This window comes from Carcharhinus amblyrhynchos, chromosome 8, assembly GCF_965287045.1.
Source record: "Carcharhinus amblyrhynchos chromosome 8, sCarAmb.v2.hapA, whole genome shotgun sequence".
In the NCBI taxonomy this organism is placed as follows: Eukaryota; Metazoa; Chordata; class Chondrichthyes; order Carcharhiniformes; family Carcharhinidae; genus Carcharhinus; species Carcharhinus amblyrhynchos.
In genome coordinates this window covers 96,697,033-96,722,004 of record NC_137331.1, presented here as the reverse complement: position 1 = coordinate 96,722,004, position 24,972 = coordinate 96,697,033, and the positions used below count along the sequence as shown (strand labels likewise).

Genomic DNA, 24,972 nt, shown 5'->3' with positions numbered 1-24,972 from the left:
CACTGTTCTCATTCTCTATCCAGTGACAATGTTCTCACTCTCTATCCAGTGACAATGTTTTCACTCTCTATCCAGTGACAATGTTTTCACTCTCTATCCAGTGACAATGTTCTCACTCTATCAGTGACACTGTTCTCATTCTCCATCCAGTGTCAATGCTCTCACTCACTATTCAGTGTCAATGTTCTCACTTACTATTCAGTGTCAATGTTCTCACTCTTTATCCAGTGACAATGTTCTCACTCACTATCCAATGTCAATGATCTCATTCTCTATCCAGTGACAATGTTCTGACTCACTATTCGGTATCAATGTTTCCACTCTCTATCCAGTGACAATGTTCTCACTCTCTATCCAGTGACAATGTTCCCATTCACAATCCAGTGACAATATTTTCACTCTCTATCCAGTGACAATGTTCTCACTCTCTATCCAGTGACAATGTTCCCATTCACAATCCAGTGACAATATTTTCACTCTCTATCCAGTGACAATGTTCTCACTCTCTGTCCAGTGACAATATTCTCACTCTCCGTCCAGTGACAATATTCTCACTCCCTATCCAGTGACAATGTTCTCACCCCCTATCCAGTGACAATGTTCTCATTCCCTGTCCAGTGTCAGTGTTCTCATTCCATCAGTGACAATGTTCTCAATCACTGTCCTGTGGCAATGTTCTTTGTCACTAACTAGTGATAATGTTGTCAATCTGTATCCAAAGTCAATGTTCTCACTCACTATCAAGTGACAATATTCTCAATCAGTATCCAATGGCAATATTCTCACTCACTGTCAAATGACAATGTTCTCATTCACTATTCAGCATCAATGTTTTCACTCTCTATCCAGTGTCAGTGTTCTCACTCTGTCAGTGATGATTTTCTCATTCTCTATCCTATGATAATGTTCTCACTCTCTATCCAGTGACAATGTTCTCATTCTCAATCCAATGACAATGTTCTCATTCACTAGCCAGTATCAATGTTCTCACTCACTATCCAGTGTCAATGTTCTCACTTTCTATCCAATGACAATGTTCTTACTCTATCAGTGACACTGTTCTCACTCTCTATACAGTGAAAATGTTCTTACTCTTTATCAAGTGACACTGTTTTCATTTACTATCCAGTGACAATGTTCTTACTCTCTATCTAATGACAATGTTCTCAATCTATCAAATGACAATGTTCTCACTCTATCAGTGATGCTGTTCTCACTCTCTATCCAGTGAAAATGTTCTTACTCTCTATCCAGTGACACTGTTCTCATCCTCTATCCAGTGACAATGTTCTTACTCTCTATCCAATGACAACGTTCTCACTCTATCAGTGACGCTGTTCTCATTCTCTATCCAGTGATAATATTCTCACTCTCTATCCAGTGACAATGTTTTCACTCTCAGTGATGCTGTTCTCATTCTCTATCCAGTGTCAATGTTCTCACTCACTATTCAGTGTCAATGTTCTCACTTTCTATCCAGTGTCAATATTCTCACTCTCTATCCAATATCAATGTTCTCGCTCTCTATCCAATGTCAATGCTCTCACTCTCTATCCAGTGTCAATGTTCTCACTTTCTATCCAGTGTCAATGTTTTCACGCTCAATCCAGTGTCAATGTTCTCCCTCTTTACCCTATATCAATGTTCTCGCTCTCTATCCAATGACAGTGTTCTCACTCTCTATCCAGTGTCAATGTTCTCACTCTCTATCCAGTGTCAATGTTCTCACTCACTATCCAGTGTCAATGTTCTCACTCACTATCCAGTGTCTATGTTCTCACTCTCTATCCAGTGTCTATGTTCTCACTCTCTATCCAGTGACAATGTTCTCACTCTATCAGTGACGCTGTTCTCATTCTCTTTACAGTGACAATGTTCTCACTATCTATCCAGTGTCAATGTTCTCACTCTCTATCCAGCGGCGATGTTCTCACTCTCTATCCAGTGGCAATGTTCTCACTCTCTATCCAGTGGCAATGTTCTTACTCACTATCCAGTGACAATGTTCTTACTCACTATCCAGTGACAATGTTCTTACTCACTATCCAGTGACAGTGTTCTCAATCAGTTTCCAGTGTCAATGTTTTCAATCAGTGTCCAGTGACAATTTTCTCAATAAGAATCGACTGATTGTGTTCTCAGTCACTATGCCCATGCTAACATGCAGGTCTAATCTGTGTCGGGGGCATTGTCAGAGTGGACCTGTTGGGTGCCTTATGGCTCAACTCTGATCGGGGAGTCAGGGTGAATGTTGGCTCTGATGGGTGGGGAGGAGAGTAGAAGTGCTGGCTCCAATAGGGGAGAATTGTTGGCTCCAACTCCAATCAGGAGGATGGGGGTGAACGCTGGCTCCAATTAGGGGAGGGCAAGTGTTGGGGCAGGGTGAGTGTCAGCTCAATTGGGGATGGGGGGATGAATGTCAGTTCCGATTGGTTGGGAAGGGGGATGGGGTGAATGCCAGCTCTAATTGGGGGGGTGGGGGGGGGGCGTTGTGGGAGGTGGGGGGGAGCAGGCAGAGGTTGGGGGGTGGAGGCCCTGAGACCTCACTAGTGGTTGGATTTTGCCTCAAGAAGGAGAAATATTATTCAAGCCATCAAGATAACCTACCTGGGATACTGTGTAGATGCACATGGATTATACCCCATGGAAGACAAGATCAAAACCCTAAAAGAGGCACCAGCCCCTGACACCTCACACTACCTTTGAAAGATTACGCCAGTGCACCACGGAATACCTGATACCATAGTGCCCGACAATGGAACATTGAGAAGGTTAGGAAGGCCCCACCTTCTCAACCTTACTCCTCGTCTGAGATGTGGTGATCCTCAAGTTAAATCACCACCAGTCAAATCTCCCCCTCTGAGGGGAGAGCAATCTATGGTCATCTGGAACTATGGCAACCTTACCGTTTACCTTTGTTCACAAGTGCTGATTTTTAAAATTTCACCACATTCGATGGTATAAATCACATTAAAACTGCAATTTAGCATCCAGCATCCAAAAAAGCTGGCTGACCGCACCTTCTAAACTTTTCAGTCTGGCCTAAAGTAGTAGTCAGGAGGAACCTGGGAGATCAGAATCTCATGCTTTTTTCTTGGCTACCCGACTGCTCCACATGCAACAATGGGAGTCCTGCCAGCAGAGTTATTAATGAACCATTGTCTCAGAATAAGACTGAGCCTTGTGCTTTCAAATTTTCCAGGGAGGGTAGATGCCAGCCAACACTGTCAGAAGGTAAGTCATGATTTATGTCAGTCAACACAGTAGTTTATACAATCATAGACTCCCTACAGTGCAGAAAGAGGCCTGTTAGCCCATCAAGTTTGCACCAACTCTCTGATAATCCCACCCAGGCCCCTATCCATGTAACCCTACGTGTTTACCCTGCAAATCCCCTGCACATCTTGGGACACTAAAGGGCAATTTAGCCTGGCCAATCCATCTAACCTACATATCTTTGGAATATGGGAAGAAACCTGAAAACCTGGAACAAACCCACACGGACACTTGGGAGAACATGTAAACTCAATACAGACAGTCACCTGAGGCCAGAATTGAACCTGGGTCCCTGGTGCTGTGAGGCGGCAGTGCTAACCACTGTGCTACCATGCCGTTTATAATAAATGATGCTGTGTATATCAATTTTGGTCGTGGATCGAGCTGGGTCCCTGGGATACTTGTCTCTAAATCTGGACCCCTGTCTTATCAGTGGATGTAGAAGGAGGGAATGACTGAAAATAATTGGACCATTCATGAAAAAAGAAAGATGCTCCAGCAGCTGGTTTTGTCATCAGGAAGCGTACTGCCATCAGGAAACGGTACCAACTGTTCTGGCACTGAAATACCCCTCGCTGTACTACGGCAGACACAACTGACATCTCTATGGAAACAGATAGAACTGAGCTGTTTGTGTTTGAAGAGGCACCTTCATTGTGGTTTCAGCTGTCAGCAATTTGTGGAAGCGTCCCAGGAGAGTTATGCCATTCCACAAGGATTTGGAAACTCCTCTGAAAGATTTAATTTATAATTGACTAAATTCAAGTACAAAGTGTTTAATTACCTGGAACTGTGTAAATTGAGTATTGACATTTGTATAAAAGGACTTAAAGGGGGAAGGATATAGGGATATTGTCCCTTTAAGGTTCAATCTGCAAAGTAAGGGTCATACGACCTCTGGAACCAATCAGGGGATCACCCTGGTAAGCGCAGGCTTCTGAGACTCCGAGTCACCTAAGGAGCTGATTGCAGCCTCTGTATCATTCCAACCTGTAAATAAACAAATTGTCCACAATCAGCCCCTCCAGTCTGTCGAGCACCGCCTTTCTAGTAACAGTAATGTCATTAAGACCCTCCAGTCCTACCACCTTTCTATCGCTAACACCCGGCAAATTATTCACGTCCTCCTCCGTGAAGACAGAAACAAAAAAATTATTCAATATCTTAGCCATATCCCCATCCCCTACCACTAGGTCCCCTTTCTCATCCTCTAAAGGACCAACATTCACCCTAGCCAGCCTCTTCCTTTTTATATATTTATAAAAACTCTTGCTATCCTTTTTTATATTAAGCGCTAGCCCAGCTTCATAGTTTCTCCTACCCTTCCTTATCAACTTCTTTGTCAATCTTTGTTGACATTTAAACCTCTCCCAATCCTCTTCTCGCCCACTACTCTTAGCTACTCTAAATTCCTCCGCTTTTAGTTTAACACTTTCCTTCACCTCCTTTGTTATCCACGGCTTATTACCTCTCTTCCTACTATCCTTTTTGACCATCGGAATAAATTTCCGTTGAGCACCAAGAAAGATCTCCTTAAAGATCCTCCACTGCTCCTTAACAGACCCTCCCTCCAACGCGCTCTCCCAGTCCACATTCGCCAATTCTTCTTTCATCCTACTGTATTTCCCTCTATTCAAACAAAGGATGCATGTCCGGGAACCCACTTTCTCCTCCTCCATCTGCACCAGAAACTCCACCATACAATGATCACTCTCCCCAAGAGGATCCTTCACCACAAGGTCCCTAATTCTACCCGCCTCATTACATAGCACCAGATCCAAGATGGCTCGCTCCCTCGTCGGCTCCAACACACACTGTTTGAGGAAACTATCCCGGCAGCATTCCAAGAACTCTTCCTTGAGCCCCCCACGTCCAACATGGGTCGACCAATCAATATGCAGATTGAAATCCCCCATAACTACGGCCGTCCCATTCTTGCACGCCGCACTTATTTGCGCGTTAACAGCCCTCCCCATCTCCAGATCATTATTCGGGGGCCTATAGACGACACCCACCAGCGTCTTCCTCCCTTTGCTGTTCCTAATCTCCACCCACAACGATTCCACCCTCTGCTCCTTGGCTCCAATATCATCCCTTGCTATCACCGTGATGCTATCCTTAATCAGCATAGCTACGCCCCCCCCTTTTCCCTCCTGTCTATCCTTCCTAAACACTTGATAGCCCTGTACATTCAGCTCCCAGTCCCTGTCACCCTGCAGCCACGTCTCTGTAATGGCCACCAGATCGTATCCATTTGTGTCGATCTGCGCCATCAGCTCATCCACTTTATTCCGAATGCTTCGTGCATTCAGATAAAGTGCTTTCATCCCAGCCTTCACCTGGACCCTATTTGTCGCAACGCCACCAACTATACTCACGCCCCCTACTCCCTCTATTATTGGGACATCCTCGGCCTCTTCCCTTACATGTACCCTCTCCTTAACTTTAGACCTCGTAAGGTCACCTACCCTCACACCCTCCCCCCCACTAATTAGTTTAAAGCCCTGTCTACAGTCCTCTTTACTCGATTCGCCAACACTCTGGTCCCAGCACGGTTCAGACCAACCCCATCCCTCCCGAACAGGTCCCACCTACCCCAATACTGGTGCCAATGCCCCATAAATTCAAACCCATTCCTCCCACACCAATCCCTGAGCCACCCATTCACTTCCTTAATCCTGTCAACCCTATGCCCATCTGCACACGGTTCAGGCAGTAGCCCAGAGATAACCACCTTGTCGGTTCTACTTTTTAATTCCATTCCAAGCTTTTCATACTCCCTCCCCAGATCCTCAGTCTGCATTTTGCTTACGTCGCCGGCACCCACATGTACCACAACGACCGGATTCTCACCCTCCCACTCCAGGTTCCTCTGCAGCCCAGCTGCGACATCCCGTACCCGAGCACCAGGCAGACAACACACCCTTCTGTGCACTTTGTCATTGTGACAAAGGACAGTGTCAATACCCTTCACCCCACTATCCCCAATAACTACTACGTTCCTTTTCCCTTTCTCTTTGCCTATGTCCTGCTGCAGCATTGTACCGTGTGCAGCTTATTTTCCAAACGTCGCTGGATTCCGGGGAAGTGCCGGATGATTGGAAAACGGCTAATGTTACGCCGTTGTTTAAGAAGGGTGCCAGGCAAAAGGCGGGGAATTATAGGCCGGTTAGTTTAACATCTGTGGTAGGTAAAATGTTAGAATCTGTCATCAAGGAGGAAATTGCGAGGCATCTTGAAGGGAATTGCTTGATAGAGCAGACGCAGCACGGTTTCATTAAAGGGAAGTCGTGTCTGACAAATTTACTGGAGTTCTATGAGGATGTGTCTAGGGCAGTGGATAGAGGAGAGCCGGTGGATGTGGTCTTTCTAGATTTTCAGAAAGCGTTTGACAAAGTGCCTCACAAGAGGTTATTGCAGAAGGTCGAGGGACATGGAGTTGGGGGTAAGGTGTTAGCGTGGATAGAAGATTGGTTGTCAAATAGGAGACAGAGAGTGGGGGTCAACGGGTGCTATTCGGATTGGCGGATGGTGACTAGTGGAGTGCCCCAGGGGTCGGTGCTGGGGCCTCAGCTTTTTACCATTTATATAGATGATCTGGAGGAGGGAACCGAGTGTAGAGTGTCGAAATTTGCTGATGACACCAAGATTTGGGGAACGGCAAATTGTGCGGAGGGTGTGGAGAGTCTGCAGAAGGATCTAGATAGGCTGGGCGAATGGGCCAGGAAATGGCAAATGGAATTTAATGTTGGCAAGTGTGAGGTGGTCCACTTTGGTAGGAAAAATGGTAGGAAGGACTATTACTTACGAGGCGAAAAACTGCAGCAGGCGACGGTGCAGAGGGACCTCGGGGTCCTTGTGCATGAGTCGCAAAAACCCAGCTTGCAGGTGCAGCAGGTGGTCAGGAAGGCGAATGGGATGCTGGCCTTCATAGCGAAGGGGATTGAATATAAAAGTAGGGAGGTCTTGCTGCAGCTGTATAGGGCATTGGTGAGGCCGCAACTGGAGTACTGTGTGCATTTTTGGGCGCCACACCTGCGCAAAGATATTTTGGCCTTGGAGGGAGTGCAGAGGAGGTTTACTAGGCTGATACCGGAGTTGAGGGGGTTGAGCTATGAGGAGAGGCTGAATAAACTGGGCTTGTACTCGTTAGAGTTTAGAAGAATGAGAGGAGATCTCATTGAGACGTATAAGATGATGAATGGGATGGATAGGATAGAGGTGGAAAGACTCTTCCCGCTCAAAAAAGACAATAGGACTAGGGGGCACAGCCTCAAGATAAAAGGGGGGCGGTTTAGAACAGAGTTGAGGAGGAACTTCTTCACTCAAAGGGTGGTGAATCTCTGGAATTCTCTGCCCGTTGAAGTGGTGGAGGCTGCCTCGCTAAATATTTTTAAGACACGGGTTGATGGGTTTTTGATAGGAGAGGGGATTAAGGGTTATGGGGAGAGGGCGGGAAAGTGGAACTGAGCAGCGACAGATCAGCCATGATCTTATTGAATGGCGGGGCAGGCTCGAAGGGCTGGATGGCCTACTCCTGCTCCTATTTCTTATGTTCTTATGTTCTTATGTTCTTTCTTATGTCTTTCCCCTAAACTGGTAAACAAGCACCTTTACAGATCTTGAGCAAAATTGAAGTTACGGGAATCAGGGGAAACCTCTCCAATGGTTGGAGTCATGCCTAGCAAAAAGGAAGATTGCTGAGATGATTGGAAGTCAATCATCTGAGTCCCAGTTCACTACTGCAGGTGTGCCTCAGTGTAGTGTCCTCGTGACCAGTTTTCTAAGCTGTTTCATCAATGATCCACTTCACCAGAACTAGAGATGTTCATAATATTAATGCCATTTGCAACTCTTCAGGTGTTGAAGTACTCTGTGCCCATATGCAGCAAGATCTGAGCATTCAAGCTTGTATGGATAAGTTGCAAGTAGCACTGCACCACAAAAGTGCAGGAAATGACCGAATCTAACGAAGACAGAACCAAACCAACCCTGCTTGATATTGAATGACAATACCATCACTGAATTCCCCACAATCAACATCCAGCGAGGAGAGGTATTGGTGTTACCATTGACCAGAATCTTAACTGACATTAGCCAGTCATAAAAATACTGTAGCTACAAGAGCACATCAGAGGTTGGGAATCCCACAATGAGTAACCTATCTCCTGACTCCCCAAAGCCTGTTCACCTTGCGGAGTTTGGTGGAATACGCTCCACTTGTTTGGATGAGTGCAGCTCTAACATCACATACGAAGCTTGACAATATACAAGACAAAGCAGCCCGCTTGATTGACACCACATCCACTGCCTTAAACATTCACTCCCATGACAGCCAACACATGGTCGCAGCAATGTGTACCATCTACAAGATTCAATACAGCAACTCATCAAAGCCCCTTCAACAACCCCTTTCAGACCTGCAAACTCTGCCACCTTGAAGGAAAAGGGCAGCAGACACATGGCAACACCATCATCTGCAAGATCCACTCAAAGTTAAGCGTGATTCTGATTTAGGACTGTGGCTTTCTTGTTCCTTCTGCCAGTGGATCAAAATCCGTCCTCCCCAACGCCACTGTGACTATAGCTACACCATCTGGACTGCAACAGTTCGAGAAAATGGCTCATCACCACCTTTTCATGGCTAATCAAGGATGGGGTAATAAATGCTGGCCTTGCCAGTGATACTCACATCCCAAGAATGAATATAAAAGAAAGCCTTTGACTTGTATGAGCTTAGGGAGATAAATCACATTGATTCAGCAGGAAGTAGAATTAACTGAAGCAGGTAGTTTCACTCATTGTCCTGTTTCCTACAGGTGGTGGGTCTAGTGATGAAAGTAAGACCAAGGGTCAGGGCATAGCGATAACCCAAGCAACATGTAAGAGAGTGCTTGTGTCAGTGTTTGCAATGGGAACGGCTTGGTGAGAGCTGCAAGAGGAATTTACCCCCCTTCTCTTTCTCATTCTCTTTTTCTCTCTGTGCGTGTATGTTCCTCTCTCCCTCTTTATCTTTCACACACACATACACTTCACATTTGTAGTCTCTGTCAGTCTCTGCTCTCTTTATTTGCTTCTCAGATTTTTTTTGAGATTTTTGATGTTGCTGGGACCCTCACGTGTTTCCATATGAGAAATTCTGACAGCTTTCTGACTATTTAAGATAACAAATTAAAAAGTAGCCTAAATTTGTGATTGCACATATGAGACTCTCTTGCTTTGTTTATATCTCTATCACTGTCTGCATTTCCATTGCTGTAATTTATTCATTTTATCTTTTATCTATTTCTGTTGGTACATTGATGTATCCATTATTTCTATCCATATAGAATCCACTCGATATGTATTGCTATCTTCCTCTGTATGTCAATTTGTCCCTTTTCAGCATATTTATCTTTGTATCTTTTCCTGTTGCTGCGCCTATCGTATACCTTTGATACTGATTCACTCTTTTTTTCCGGATTTCCCATGTAAAGTGCATTTATTAATATCCATTTGTCTCTGTCTTAATCTTTTTGAATACATATCAAAATGTCAATACTTATAGAACCTGGCACTGTCACGACCGGTAAATCCCACTGCAGGTGAGACCGGAAGATCCTACCATATCTATCGTGGGAATAGACATTTATTTATTCTGAACCTTTGTCTGTATCAGTTCATGGTTCTCTATCAAACTGAACACAGCTTTATTTATATTCATCTTTCTCTCACTCAACCTCTGCAGTTGCATTCATTTTAATGTGAATGATTTATCCATCTTTCTCCATACATGTCCCTTTATTTGGGTACCGCTACCTGTATCCACTTATATCTGCTTGTATCAAATAATTCTGTACCTGTATTTGCACCTCCCTCTTAATGTTCTGTATCCATCTCAAATTATCTTTATTTTCAAATGTATTTCTCACTCTCTATCACACCATTTCTATTTCTATATATCTGTCTACCACATCTATCAGTATTTACCTGTCTTGTTTCTAATTCTGTATCTTCATTCTTTATTCAGACCTATTTCTGTGCTAGCTGTCTGCTTCATCTGTTTCAATGTCTTCCCATCTCTGAATATATTTTTCCCAAAATTTTATTTCTTGAATATGATTGTTTGCTGTTGTTTACTTTGAATCACATTAATGACATCAGGTTGGCTTTGGTGTCAGAGTAAAAATGAACAGATGACTGAAATCCTTTTAGCGTTTCAGCCACTTCAGGGCATACTGGGCACATTAGTCATCTCTTATCTGAGGCTTACTGCGGGGAGTCTGTCCTTCCACTTAGCTCAAAGAGCCACTTTCTCCTGTGATTACTTTTTTGTAGCAGAATGATGCATTCTTTAATGTCACGAAAGAATGAAAGCCTCTGGACTTGGCAGACACAATGCAGGAGTAATTAAAGGAGCACAGTGCATCTGGACAAAACGGTTGCCTCAGATACACTCTGATTAACACTGCAATTCCCAAAGCCTATTCCTTCAACCATGTTCTGGTCACCTGTCCCAGATGAGTAACCCAGAGGCCCAGACAAATGCTCTGGAGCCACCTCACCACCAAAGAGTCAGCGGGCAATGCATTGCCACTGATACTGGCTGTGCTACTCTTATTTAATACACAAAAGATCATTAATTAGGTGGATTCACTCCCAGCCCTCTCTGTTGAAAGACAATTGCCTCAGAAACTGCAGTGGAAGGATTGGGATAGCAAGCAAACAAGGTCAAGGTCATAAAGTCCAGGATCAACCATGGCCATCTCAGGGTTGGGAGTGGAAGTGTGGCCTGGAGACTGGGAGTTGGGAGGAGGGACAGAGTTTCGAATAGGGATTCTGTGGTTCTCGGATTGAACTGTAATGGGATTCCATGGAAGTTGTATTGTTGACAGCAAAGGCACAGAATGTGCTCACAGTGGGGGTGACTTTAGTGCCCATTGCATCACGACTGATTAAATTGGTCACATCCAAAAGAACATGTCTCCCAGACTGGACTTGCAACACATGGTGAGAAAATCAACAAGAAGGGAAAAGTTATTTGACCTTGTCCTGACCAGTCCACCTGTCACCAATTCATCCGTTCATGACACTATTGGTAGAAGTGAGCAACACAGTCTTTATGGAGATAAAGTCCAGTCTTCATGTACAGCTGTGCTAAGTAGTACAGAATAGCTTGAAATTTTGTATCCCTGAGGTGCTGTGGGCCATCAGCAGTAGCAAAACTGTATTTAAGCCCAATGTGCAACCTTATAACGGAGCATATCCTGCACTGTAGCATAAATTTAACTTGGTGTTGTGAGACTTCTTACTCTGTAGCATAAAACCAGGGGAACAAATCCTGGTTTAATGAAAGACTTAAGGAGAATATGTCAGGCACCTCTTATGGTAAACCTAAAAGAGTTTCTACAAAAGCGACTACATGCATACTAAATAGTGGAAATAGTGAGCTAATTATCCCACCAACAATGGAGCACTGCAGTCCTGTGACATTCAGTCACAAAAGGTGGTGGACAATTAAATAACTAACTGGAGGAGGCTCCATAAACAACCACATGCTCAATGATGATGGAATCCAGCATCTCAGTGTAAAAGACAAGGCTGAAACATTTGAAACTTCTGCAGCCAGAAGTGCCAACTGGATAATTCATCTCAACCAGTCCCCAACAATACCAATACTAATCTTCATCCAATTCAGTTCACTCCTCTTGATATGCAGATGTAGCTGAAGGTATTGGATATAGCAATGGTAATGTAGACCCTAACAGCATTTGGCTGTAATACTGACTGGGTTTGTACTCCAGAAATAGTTATGCGCCCAAATAGTTATCCAAACTGTCCCTGTACAGTTACAACATTGACATTTTAGATAATCTGGAAAGTTCCTCAGGTGTGGCCTGATCACAAAAAGCTGGACAAATCCAACCTTGCTATTACCACCCCATCAGTACACTTGCAATCATTAGCAAAGTAATGGAAGATGTTATGATGACACCTTCCCAGCTATAACTTACTCAGTTTGGGCTCCGCTAGGTCCAATCAGCTCCAGATTTCACTTTAGCCTTTTTGAATCCCAGAATTGAATTGAGAATAACTGCCCTTGAGAACAATGTAGCACTTCACTGAACGAGAATGAAGATATCAAATGACTGAATAAGGCGTAACACACCATCGTGTCTTGGAACAAAACCTCTGACCTCATCCGTCATTGGCATTCTCCCATGCCACTGCAGTGAATGGAGTTTTAGCTGAGTGCCAAATTCTCTATTCCCTCTGGCAATGGGGCAGCCATGGATAAGACTAGAGAATCCCACCCTATATCACTGCTCCTTCCCTGTTCTCTGGAACTCTCTCCCTCTCAGACATACTAGGTATATCACAAGGACTGCAGTGACTCAAGCGGGTGGCTCACCACCATCTTCTTAAGGACAATTAGATTTGCAAAATAAATTCTGGCTTTTCCAATGATGTTTGAATTCCATGAATGAATAATATAAAGCTACCTTCCTGGCTCATCATTGCTTTCCTGAGGACAATCTATGAAACACTTTGGGACATATTCTGTGCACTACAGTTAGAAAGAATGGGAAAGTATCAGAGAGGATACAGAAAAGATTCACAAGAACTATCCCAGGGATCAGGGACTTCAGTTACAAAGATAGATTATGTAGTCTGAGCCTGTACTCCTTGAAGAAGAGAAGGTTGAGAGAAGATTTAATGGAGATGGAGGGGTGGCACAGTGGTTAGCATGGCTGCCTCACAGCACCAGGGACCCAGGTTCGATTTCAGCTTCGGGTCACTGTCTGTGTGGAGTTTGCAGGTTCTCCCTGTGTCTGCATGGGTTTCCTCCGGGTGCTCAGGTTTCCTCCTACAGTCCGAAAGGCATGCTGGTTAGGTGCATTGGCCATGCTAAATTCTTCCTCAGTGCACCAAATAGGTGCTGGAGTGTGGAGACTAGGGGATCTTCACAGTAACTTCATTGCAATGTTAATGTAAGCTTGTGACATTAAAAAATAAACAGTCAGATCCAGGGAAGCGAAACTGTATTTTATCCAGGAAGTCACAATGAGTAGATAATGGTCAATGAGTAAACCTTCCTGGCCAGGTCATCAGGAAGAGCTCCCTTATATAATATTGACAGTGAATACATTTAAGGAGTTAGACAGATTTTTAATTGGTGATGGGTTGAAGGGTTATGGGGAGAAGGCAGGAAAATTGGGATGAGGGCATATCAGCCATGATCAAATGGCAGAACAGACTCAATGGGCTGAATGGCCTAATTCTGTCCTATATCTTGTGAACATAAAAGTGATCTTTTTGGTTCAACTGAGGCAGCAGGCAGAGACTCTGTTTAAACGTTGCATTCGAAAAGCACACCTCTAACAGTACTGCACACCCTCACTACTGCATCGAGGGGGCACTAAACTCAGGCTAGATTTGCTTGCTTACAGCCCATGACCTTTTGACTGGGAAGCAAAATTGAAAGCAGCTGCTTCACAGCTAGCATACTGCTAAAATTTCATTCCAATCTAAAGATCCAATTTTCAAGAAATGGTCCAATTGCCTTTGACTGTGTGACAGGGCAAAATCAAATAGAAATTCAGCGCAGTCAACACTATTTACTCCACTACATATAAATCGCAGCCTGGGTGATCTTTTAGCCGATTGTAATGTTTATTGACAAGTCCATGATTTGTTTGTTGCGGTTGTATTTATTCTCTGAGAGAGAAAAACGATATACCAAGAGAATAAAAATGAGGGAGAAATGCAAAAAGAGAACAAGACACAGAGATTTCGAGTGAGAGGCACCAAGAGAGACAGCATGAGTCAGAGAGTTAAAGATAGAGAGCAAGAGAGATGCTGAGAACAAGAGATTGACATATCACACAATTGTTACAAAGCAGAAGGAGGCCATTTGGCACCAGTTCTCTGAATGAACAATTCACCTAGTGCCAATGCTCCGCCTTCTCCCTTTAACACAGCACATCCTCCCTATTCAGCTAATTCCCATTTAAATACTTTGATTGAACCTGCCTGCACTACACTCTCAGCCAATTCCAGCCCTTATCCATTTGCTGTGTGAAAAGATTCTCTCTTGACACTTGCCAATTACTTTAAAGAATGAGTATGCTTGCTCATTCTTGATCTTTTCACAAGGGGGTACAATTTCTCCCTATCTGTTCTGTCTAGCCCTCTCATGATTTTGAATCCTTCTATCAAATCTCCTTTCAGCCTTCTCCAAGAAAAACAAGAGAACTGAAATTACTCATCCCTGAGACAATTCCCACGAACCTTTTCTGCACCCTCTCCAATGAATTCACATTTTTACTGAAATGTGGTGTCCCGTACTGGATGCAATACTCCAGCTGAGGTTGAATTAGTGTCTTATATAAGTTCAACACAAATACTTAGTTCTTGTACTCTATACCTCAATTAATAAAATCTAAGATACTGTATACTTTATTAAGCACTCTCTCAACCTGTGCAATCACCTTCAATGAAAGACATATACTCCCAAACTGTTTGCTCTTGCACTCCCTTTACAGTTGTACCTTTGAAATTGCCTCTCCGTGTACTTCTTACAAAATGAATCACTTACATTTCTCAAAATTGAACTTTATCTACCACTTGCCTGCCCATTCCACCAAATTCTTCATGTCCTTTTGAAGTTTAAGCGATCCCCTTCAAGTTTCAGATCATCCGCAAATTTGGAAATTGCACCCTGTACACCAAGATCTAAGTCATGTACATCAGTGATACATACATAACAGCAAAGGTCAATGTACTGACTCCTGGAGAACTTCACTACAAACCATCCTCTAGATTTAAAAGCATGCATTTACCATTACTCCCTATTTCCTGAGACGCAAGACAATTTCTTACCCATTTTGCTACTGTCCCTTTAATTCAGTGAGCAATAATCTACTCTGTGGCATTGTATCAAATATATTTTGGAAGTTCAGGTCAACTACATTAACAGTATTGTCCTCATCAACCTCCTATTACCTCTTCAAAAAGCTCCAGCAAGTTAATTAAACATGATTTTCCCTTAACAAATCTTTAACTACTCCACATTGATCATGTGAGTATTCATGTTATCCCAAATTATTATTTCCAGAAATTTTCCCACTACTAAAGTAAAACTAACTGGGTTGCTGTCATTGGGTTTATCTCTACACTTTTTTGAAAAAGGGTGTAATTATAGAATCTACAGTGCAGAAGGAGGCCATTTAGCCCATCCAGCCTCCAGCAACATCAATCCCCCCAGGTCCTATCCCCATAACCCCACAGGTTTACCCTGCTAGTCTCCCTGACAGTGAGGAGCAATTTATCATGTCCAATCAACCTAACCTGCACATATTTGGAGTGTGGGAGGAAACCGGAGCATCCAGAGGAAACAGATGCAGACACGGGGAGAACATGCAAACTCCACACAGACATTGACCTGAGGCCAGAATCCAAACCTGGGTTTCTGGTACTGTGAGGCAGCAGTGCTAACCACTTTGCCACCGTGCCACCATAATGTTTGCAATTCTTTGGTCCTCTGGCACCACTCCTGTGTCTAAGATTGGTAAATGATGACTAGTGCCCCCAGAATTTACTTAATTTCTCTCAATGTATTTGAATGCTTCTCATCCAGCCCTGGTGCTTTGTCAACTTTAAATACAGACAGCCTACCTAATACCTTCTTACCAATTTTAAATCCTTGTAGTGTATTAATTGCCTCCTCTTTCACCATGCCTTGATAGCATCTTCTACATCGGTAAAGACAGATGCAAAGTATTCATTTATTACCTCTGCTATCTCCCTGCCTCAAAGTGTAAGTCCTTAATCAGCCCCATTCCTCCTCCTACCTGCTTTTTAAATTGAGACATTGAGATTTCCTTTTATCATAGCTGCCATTCTCTTTTCATAAAGAGAAAGAAACTGAGATACTGAGAGAGAGAGAGAGACATGAGTTGGAGAACTGCCGTGACTGAGCAAGAGACAGTGGAATCGAGAGAGACAGAGCAAGAGACAGAGATAATGAGAGAAAGGCACATACACGCACAGACAGAGAGCAAGGTATATAGATCATGAGAGAGACAGAGAGAGAAAGAACAAGGTACACAGGGAGCTACAGATAGAGAGAACCTGTCCTGGGCCCCCAAGCTGACGCTATAGTTAAGAAAGCCCATCAAGGCCTCTACTTTCTCAGAAGACTAAGGAAATTTGGCATGTCAGCGCTCAGCAACTTTTACAAACGCACCCTAGAAAGGATTCTTTCTGGTTGTATCACAGTTTGGTCTGGCTCCTGCTCTGCCTAAGACCACAAGAAACTACAAAAGGTCATGAATGTAGCCCACTCCATCACACAAACCAACCTCCCATCCATTGACACCATCTACACTTCCCTTGCCTTGGCAAAGCAGCCAACATAATTAAGGACTCCATGCACCACGGATATTCTCTCTTCCACCTTCTTCTGTCAGGAAAAAGATACAAAAGCCTGAGGTCACGTATCAATCGACACAAAAACAGCTTCTTCCCTGCTGCCATCAGACTTTTAAATGGATCTACCATGCATTAAGTTGATCTTTCACCACACCCTAGCTATAACTGTAACACTACATTCTGCAGTCTCTCGTTGCCTTCTCTTTGAACGGTATGCTTTGTCTGTAAAGTGCACAAGAAACAATATTTTCACAGTATGTTAATACATGTGACAATAATAAATCAAATCAAAAACAAGGGCTGGATTCTCTGACATCGCTTGCAGCTGGGATTCTCCAGTCCTGCTGCAGTGAATGGAGATTTAGCTGAGTGCTGGGTGTGAACAGATGGAGAACGGCTGGACCAAGGTCAAAAATACTGAAAGACACACACACATACACACACACACACACACACACAGGTAGGGAGCAAGAGACAGCTCATGAGAGAGAGAGCAAAATATATAAGGAGCTACAGATAATTTAAAAAAAGACATAGAGAGCAAGGGAACAAGAGACTGATGGAGAGCAGAAGACGGAAACAGAGATGCAGACAAGAGCAAAAGAAATGGTTTCTCATATAGTGCTGTGTAGTATGAGATATAGACTGTTCTAAATGGATAGGAATTGAAATTTCATACAAGATGTCCAGGGTTCCTTTGCAAAGGCTGAGATCAAAATTGTTCTTAATCCCTTCAGAACGAGGTGCGAATCACAGCTTTAATGTTCTTCGCTATCTAACCACACTAATGGCAATGAAAGAAAGCAAGGGAGAGACACTGAGAGAAAGCAAGTGCCCGCCATACAGATAGCTAACAAGGGTGAAAGACTGAGAGAGCAAAAGCCAGATATACCGAGAGAAAAAGAGGAGGCAAGAGAACAAAAATAACAGACACTGAAAATGTAAGAAGCATTTAGATATTAAGATTGAGATAGATACCGAGGAAGCAAGAGACAGAAATTCTGAGGAAGAAACACAGAGAAAGACACCGAGAGCCGAAGACAGAAAAAGAGATAGAGAGATACGGGGAGTAAAAGATCAAAGAGGAGAACTGTGGAGCGCAAAAAAACTACACCCAGGTCCCAGGAAAGAACAAAAGTTCGAGAGACATTAAGTGACCAGAGAGTGCAAGGGATAAGGAGAAAATGAGTCCACAGATCTGAGACAGTAACTGAGAGAGACTGGAAAAGTGTGATAAACTAGACCATAACGACGAAACGGAGATACTTAAAAACATTGAAGAGGGCGAAAGGCAAACAAAAAAAGAGGGTGATGAGAGCCAACCAAGGGATAGAGAGAAGAAGAAACAGTTTGAGGGGGGTTGTGAGAAGGAGACTGACAAAGGAGACAGAAGACGAAGTAAAAGGGATGGAAGCAGAGTGATCCACGAATACCCAGTACGCGTAAGGAAGGGAAGAGACTGATTGACATAAAGATAGGTGAATATATCGGCAGAAGCGGGATGACAGCTTGAAAGAGATAATAGCAGCCTGGAATTCACATTACCGATAGATGTGATCAGGCGTGGATAGCGGCAGCGTTCCCATTGGCTACAGAGGTGGGGCGAAGCTTGCGGAGAGGTGAGGCTTTAAATCAAGAGACTCCTCTCTCAGTCTCAGGAGAGAGAGAGAGGAGAGCGGCTGTAACTGCAACAACAAAAGAAAACACACACACCCCCCGGCACTCACTACAGCACCGAACACAACCTGCACCATGGACTCCACAATCTTCCAGATCATCATTGACGAGTTTGATCCCAACTGCAGCCTGATAGACCTTTTACAGGACCATTATTACTATGAACCTGACCCTATCCCTGCTGTGGATCTCACTGGTAGGACAACGTTAACTAACCCCGGGCAAGAAGCATTGTGGATTTAACTTTTAGCTTGCATTTGATTTATTTTCTTCATGTTCTTATTTTAATTCTATATTTTTCTTATAACTTTCAAAGGTATTTATTGCAATTCAACAACGGATCAGATAGGAACTTGCTGGCCGAGGACAAACGCGGGACAGCTTGTGGCGAGACCTTGCCCGGAGTTCTTCAATGGGGTTAAGTACAACACCACAAGTAAGAATGTTTTTTTGGGGGAAAGAAACTTGCCAAGTAATATAAATGCCCATTTAGCATTGTGTCTAGAAACATCATTGTAAAGCCTCGTGGTGATGAATTAGTGCATCATCTTTTGCCAGGGTTTACAGAGGTTTTGTTTTAATTAGAAATATGCTTTTAAATTGTTAGTGGTACAGATTTATTTCTCTCTCGTTGAGCCTGCAGCTAATGGCGTCTTTCAGGTTAATGTTTTCTGAATCTGAGTGAATTCAGTTTGTGGAACCTGCATATCTGGTGTGTGTGTGTGTGTTGCAAAGTGCGAGTTGGAAAGGAGTAAAGGGGAAGCATCGCTTTATATAGAGGAAGCGAGAAAGAGGGATCAGAATGGACAGCTGAGTTCTGTCCTCACTGTGCTGTTGTAAGGGGCTCTTGTTCCCTTCCTGACCTACAGCAGGTTTAGTGAATGGAGCTGCCACTGCATCCTCTCTCACTGCCTCTCTTAAAGGGACATTATCGTCTCCCCAAAGTTTGGCCACCAAAGCTTTTTTTTTATTTCTAATTTCCGCTCTGGATGTGATGGTATCATTTGCGTTTGGAAATGTTTAATGGCGATTTAATTGGGGTGTTCGCAATCGGGAGGCTCTTTGATGAAGTAAAGGGAACTGTTTCCAACGGCAGATGGGTCAGCAACACAAGGGAGGCAGATTCAGAGAGAATTGGCGAAAGGACCAGAAGGAAGCTGTGTTATAACAGCAAGTTCTTCTGATCCTAAATGCATTGCTTGCAAAAAGGATGGAACTGGATATGTGCTGGAAGATGAGGGAAAATTGTAAGGCTTTATAAAAGGAGCAGCGGGTGGTGAGAAGTAGGGTGAGTGGGAATTTAGCTCTTTCAAAGAGCTGGCACAGACAGAATGGCCAAATAGTCTCGTCCTGTGCTACATTCTATCTTTTCTGCATCACAGAAGTGTCCACCTGTCAGTTGAGTGCCGTTTCTAAGCTGCTGCCAATGCAAGTTTATGGTCCTCTTTTAACCTGAACTCATGAGTGTTTTTGGAAGATTAATGGAATGTGGAACTCGCCACCTGAAAATGTGGTAGAGGCAGAACATCCCTCCACATTTAAATAGAACCTGGGCATGGTGGCACAGTGGTTAGCACTGCTGCCTCACAGTCACAGGGAACCCGGGTTCAATTCCATCCTTGGATGACTATGTGAAGTTTACACATTTTCCCCATGTCTACGTGGTTCTCCTCAAGGTTTTCCAGTTTCCTCCAACAGTCCAAAGATGTGCAGGTTAGGTGAACTGGGCATGCTAAATTGCCCCTTAATATACAAAGATATACAGGTTAGGGGGATTAGCGGGGTAAATATGTGGGGTTACGGGGATAGGGCCTGAGTAAGATGCTATTTTGGAAAATTCGTGGGGGTAATCCTGGGTAAGATGCTCTGTCGGAGAGTCAGTGCAGACTCAATGGGCTGAATGGCCTCCTTCTGCACTGTATTCAAAACTACTAGCACTTTTTGGACAAACTGTCTTTTAGGCTAGCTTTCTGAGAAAGTTGAACTAGAGTTCACATTTCACTGTCTACAAGGGTGAGGCATTCCAGCATCAATCCCAGTCTGAAATATTCTTATTAGTGTGATACTTGAGATGAAGTGGCTAAATGAAATAGCTGAACTTTCAAAGCTTGCCTAAAAATTCATTTGATGTACATCTTCTGGAAATGCTGGAAAGAAAATACCACATGCAATGTATGATTTTATATCTTAATTACGCTGCCTCAAATACCTTTTCTTGCAAATAAGCTATTAGATGTCTACTTTGAAGGACTACAGAATAAATGCAGGAAAGTAGGATTAGGCTGTGTAGATGGATCTTCATTGACAAGCATGAACATGCTGGACTGAATGGCTTTTTTCTGTATGGTAAACATTCAATGATTCTGATGTGTAAATTGTCATCCCTTTTGTGGGCACCTCAGTGTTATTTGCTCATCAGATGAGATAACGTGTGTATCTTGAAGCATGAACTTTGGCATAGTCACAGTGATAGATAAACACTGCTGTTGATGTGACCTTAGAAACTCATGGGTAATGTTATACAGTAGTGCATCCCCTGCTACTTTAATGCAGGATTTGGTCTAATGGGCTAATGCCAATAACAAAATAGCCAACAGAGGAAATTCATATGAGAGTGAGATTCTAAATTGAAAGAGATCACAGAGAGCAAGACTGGTGGACAGACATCGAGAGAGGAATAGAGAAAAGGGACAGTAATTGAGAGTATTTTCATGTTCTACTGTCAGTGCAAGCAATTCCTCAGCTCCATTTCTTACTGCAAGGTATTAATGCAGTCACATTATAACGTAACTTTTGAACTTTTCTATTTCAAATTTTATGTTGTATTAAAGCAATGTCATGGAACGGACATCAAAAACTGGATGTCTTTTGAGTGGAAGACTGAGTTTGCTGACAAAATAACAATTATATTCTAAAACAAAAGCAAAATATTGTGGATGCTGGAGGTGTGAAATAAAAATACATGGTGTCTCATATTGAAGAAGAGTTCTTCAGACTCGAAGTGCTGGGCGGCTTTCTCCAATCGCTTTTGCCCCAAGACTGGAAAATCGCGCCTGAGGTCAGCGGACCTTTGCATAATCCTGTCCTGCCTGCTGTGATTCCTGTGGTGGGTGGACAGGAAAATTTTATCCGTTAACTCAGTTCCTCTCTCCATAGATGCTGCCAGTCCTGCTGAGTTTTTCCAGCGTGTCCTGTTTTTCCAACAATTCTAGTTGCCTTGAAACAGACAAAAAAATTAATCTTTCCAGGAAGCATCAGGAAAGTCCGGAGAAACTCGGATTCTTCAATTTCACTAAAGAAAAGAATGACTAAGAGGGCACAACATATAAGGTAGTAATTGGTTTAGAAAAGTTGGGGTAAAATTGGTCACCGTCCAGAGTGAATCCAGAACCCAGTCTAAGGATAAGGAGTAAGCCATTCAGGACTGAGATGAGAAAGAACTTCTTCACTCAGAGTGTTGTGAACCTGTGGAATTCTCTACCACAGAAAGCTGTTGGGACCGGTTCATTAGATATGTTCAAGAGGGAGCTGGATGTGTCCCTTCTGGCTAAAGGGATCAAGGGATCAAGGGGTATAGAAAGCGGGAATGGGATACTGAAAGTGCATGATCATATTGAATGGTGGTGCAGGACCAAAGGGCCAAATGCTCTACTCCTGCACTTTCTATATTCTCTGTTCTAACCCAATTTTTACCATGCACTTTTTTTTTGTTTAAATAATGAAAAAATCAATTGCAATGTAAAACAGCTTGCATGTTCACTATGAGACCATTTTACACCACCAATGTCAATGAATTTCACCTCCTCTCGCCAGTGCATTGAGAATTCTGCTTCAAATGAAATTGTGACAATAAGACCAAGAGACCAGATTCAGAGTAGTGAAACATAAATTTAGGAACACTGTTTAAGATGATTTGATGACGGGACTGTTTTTTTTCTGACAAGATAAACTAAAATGGCTAAATGTCACATGCTATTTAATTAACTTTTCAATTTCCCCCGGATAAGAGATGTTGGAAATCTCCTACTCTTGATTCCCATTGGGCCACCCTAATGGAAAGTGTGAATGTAAAATGCCGGTGAAGGCAGGATCAGGAGAGCTTAATCCTCCTCACAGCAACTGCTTTCATTTATCTTGAACTTTTAAAGTAAGCTCTATCCTACAGTAGTTTGCAAGTGCAGAATGCTAAAATTGAACGGAGAATGTAAATAGTCACACGCCCTGAATTCATAGATGAAAAACGGTCCCTTGGTGAGATAGTGCAGGGCTGCTGGTAGAATGGAATAAGACCATTTGAGGCATCAACTTTAGGGGAATTACAGATTTTTACTATTATTATTAATGCAAGCAAATTCTGTCTCCATATATTCAAATTCAGTAGATTTAAAGCTACATTTTTTTTGCATCATTTAGTTTCTCATCACTTCTGCTGGAATATAGTTCCAAAGGTGTTCACTGTCCTTCTAGTGTGTCGCCCGCCCCCCTCCCCCTCCCCCTCCCCCTCCCTCCCCTCCCAAGGCCAGATACACAGTGTCAGCAGGCTCTTTAAACAAGAGTTGACTTTACAATTAAGCTTGATCTGCTCTTGTTTGATCTCCACGTAGGAACATAGAAACATTCACAATCCATTTAGTTCCTCGGGCGTCTTCAACCGTTGAGTTAATTTATGTTTGATTCGTATCTCAACATCATTAAACCGGCTTTGATTCCTATCACTTGGTATACTTGCCCCAAAAAAACTATCAGTTTCAACAGCCTTTCTTGGGAGACTGTCTCAGATACACACTTTACAGCAGGAGTAACCGGATAGCTGTCAGACAGGACTGCTTCCCGCTCCATTCCACCAAACTCAGGGTGTTGAGACCAATTACATTAACCAGCTTCCCTTATCAACGGAGGCCAGAAGACGAGGCACAATCCGAAGCTGGGACCATTCTGATCTGGACGGTCCAATATCAACAAAGCTACTGGGAATAATGTAAATGTTAGTTTAAAAGGGCACAGCCACTGTATCACATCCTGCCAAGACACTTTTTAAAGTAAGATGTGTGGATAAGCATTCAAAAAAAGTACAAATAAAGATCGCTTGGTTGATCAAGCATATTTAATCAAGGCAGCAATACAATCATATCCACCATTCACCCTCCCGGCATCACATAATCACTCGAGAGACCAGACACACAAAAAGAAACATAAACATGTGGCTGGCTCAGGAATAGCACCAGGAAGTTTGTCTAATTCACCAAAGTAATCAAGCAAAGCTCAAGGATTTATCAGATGTTCAAAGCTCCTCAGGATCACTAATAACTAAGGACCAGCCATTTATAATTGGAACTGCGATCATCTCTCATCAAGTGCCTGCTGGAAGGACTTACCAAGTACCTGTCGTGGCAGTTCATTCGAGACAGTGACAATCCTCTGTGAAAAGCATTACTTCCTGGCATCTAGCTCACTCTTTTACTTCCAATTTTTTTGTGGTGCCCTCCAGTCATTTCAAATAAATCGATGAAACTGCATCCAAAACCTTCATCACTTAAAACACTCTCAATCTGTAAATCACTTGAAATCTACAAGAATGTGATCACTTATCATCGGGTCTAAAAACTCAATAGCCCCTTTACGCAGCAGTGGGGATAATGGCATGCAAACTGGGGTGCCTTCTAATTTAAATAATAATGGCATGCAAAGCAGTACTGATCATTCTCTGCAGTCTGTGCATACCTCAGCTGGGGTTCCAGGCTTATGCATCCCTTGGAGCTAGCCTGCACCTCCTTTAAGGGAAGGTGCACATTCTGGCTGCAGCAGGTACTGGAAGTTGCTGACCAGCAGGAAGAACGAAGAGGGAAATGGGAGCAGATAGCCACAGGGGTAGGTGTGAATAGTGTGTTCATGAGAATCTGAATGCAAGGTCATCGTAAGTTCAATGATTTCACACAAGCGGTCACATGCAGGAAGTCAACCTTCAAACCTTTGCAACTGAACTGCTAGCCTCATGCACTGCTCCATTCATTACATCTATACTCCTTCGTCCACCAGAATGACAATCTTAATCTGTCACAAATCGTATCACATTCATAGCTTTAGCTCACTCTCATGCAATTAGCACATCTCACAGCTTCAGGGTAACAGTCACCTTCACAGACATTTACAGTGCCATCCTTGTCCTGCCTTGAGGATCTAGCATATGTTGCATGAGGTGGCAGAATACTGTGAGCATGTCCTTCATGAATTGCAGATGCCGCACGCTATGCTGCTAGATTAGATGGATCCTAGAAGTCCTTAGGTGGAGAAGCACTCTAGGTGAAAGCCCTTTCCATAGACCATAGAATCATAGAATCGCGACTGTGCAGAAGGAGGCCATTCAGCCATCAAGTTGGCACCAACCACAATCCCACCCAGGCCCTACTCCCGTAACCCCACATATTTACCCTGCTAAGCCCCTGACATAGGGTCAGCTTAGCATGGTCAATCACCCAAACCAGCACATTTTGGAGTGTGGGAGGAAACCAAAGCACCCAAAGGAAACCCACACAGGCACAGGGAGAATGTGCAAATTCTACAGAGACAGTGACCAGAGGCTGGAAATGAACCCGTGTCCCTGGCACA

The 24,972-nt window shown here is 43.3% G+C and overlaps 1 protein-coding gene across 2 annotated transcripts in view; it reads left to right on the top strand.

Annotated features, from left to right (window-relative positions):
* The window catches only part of LOC145346803 (corticotropin-releasing factor receptor 2-like), a 227,050-nt gene that overhangs the window by 54,424 nt on the left and 147,654 nt on the right, over nt 1–24,972 (top strand). The window contains exons 1-2 of one of the 2 annotated variants that reach the window (XM_080194545.1): nt 18,442–18,562; nt 18,683–18,802. In XM_080194545.1, coding sequence (XP_080050671.1) covers nt 18,442–18,562; nt 18,683–18,802 — 241 coding nt within the window. Of the gene's footprint in view, nt 1–18,441; nt 18,563–18,682; nt 18,803–24,972 lie in introns of those variants that run through there. The other variant, XM_080194544.1, reaches the window with a different exon arrangement.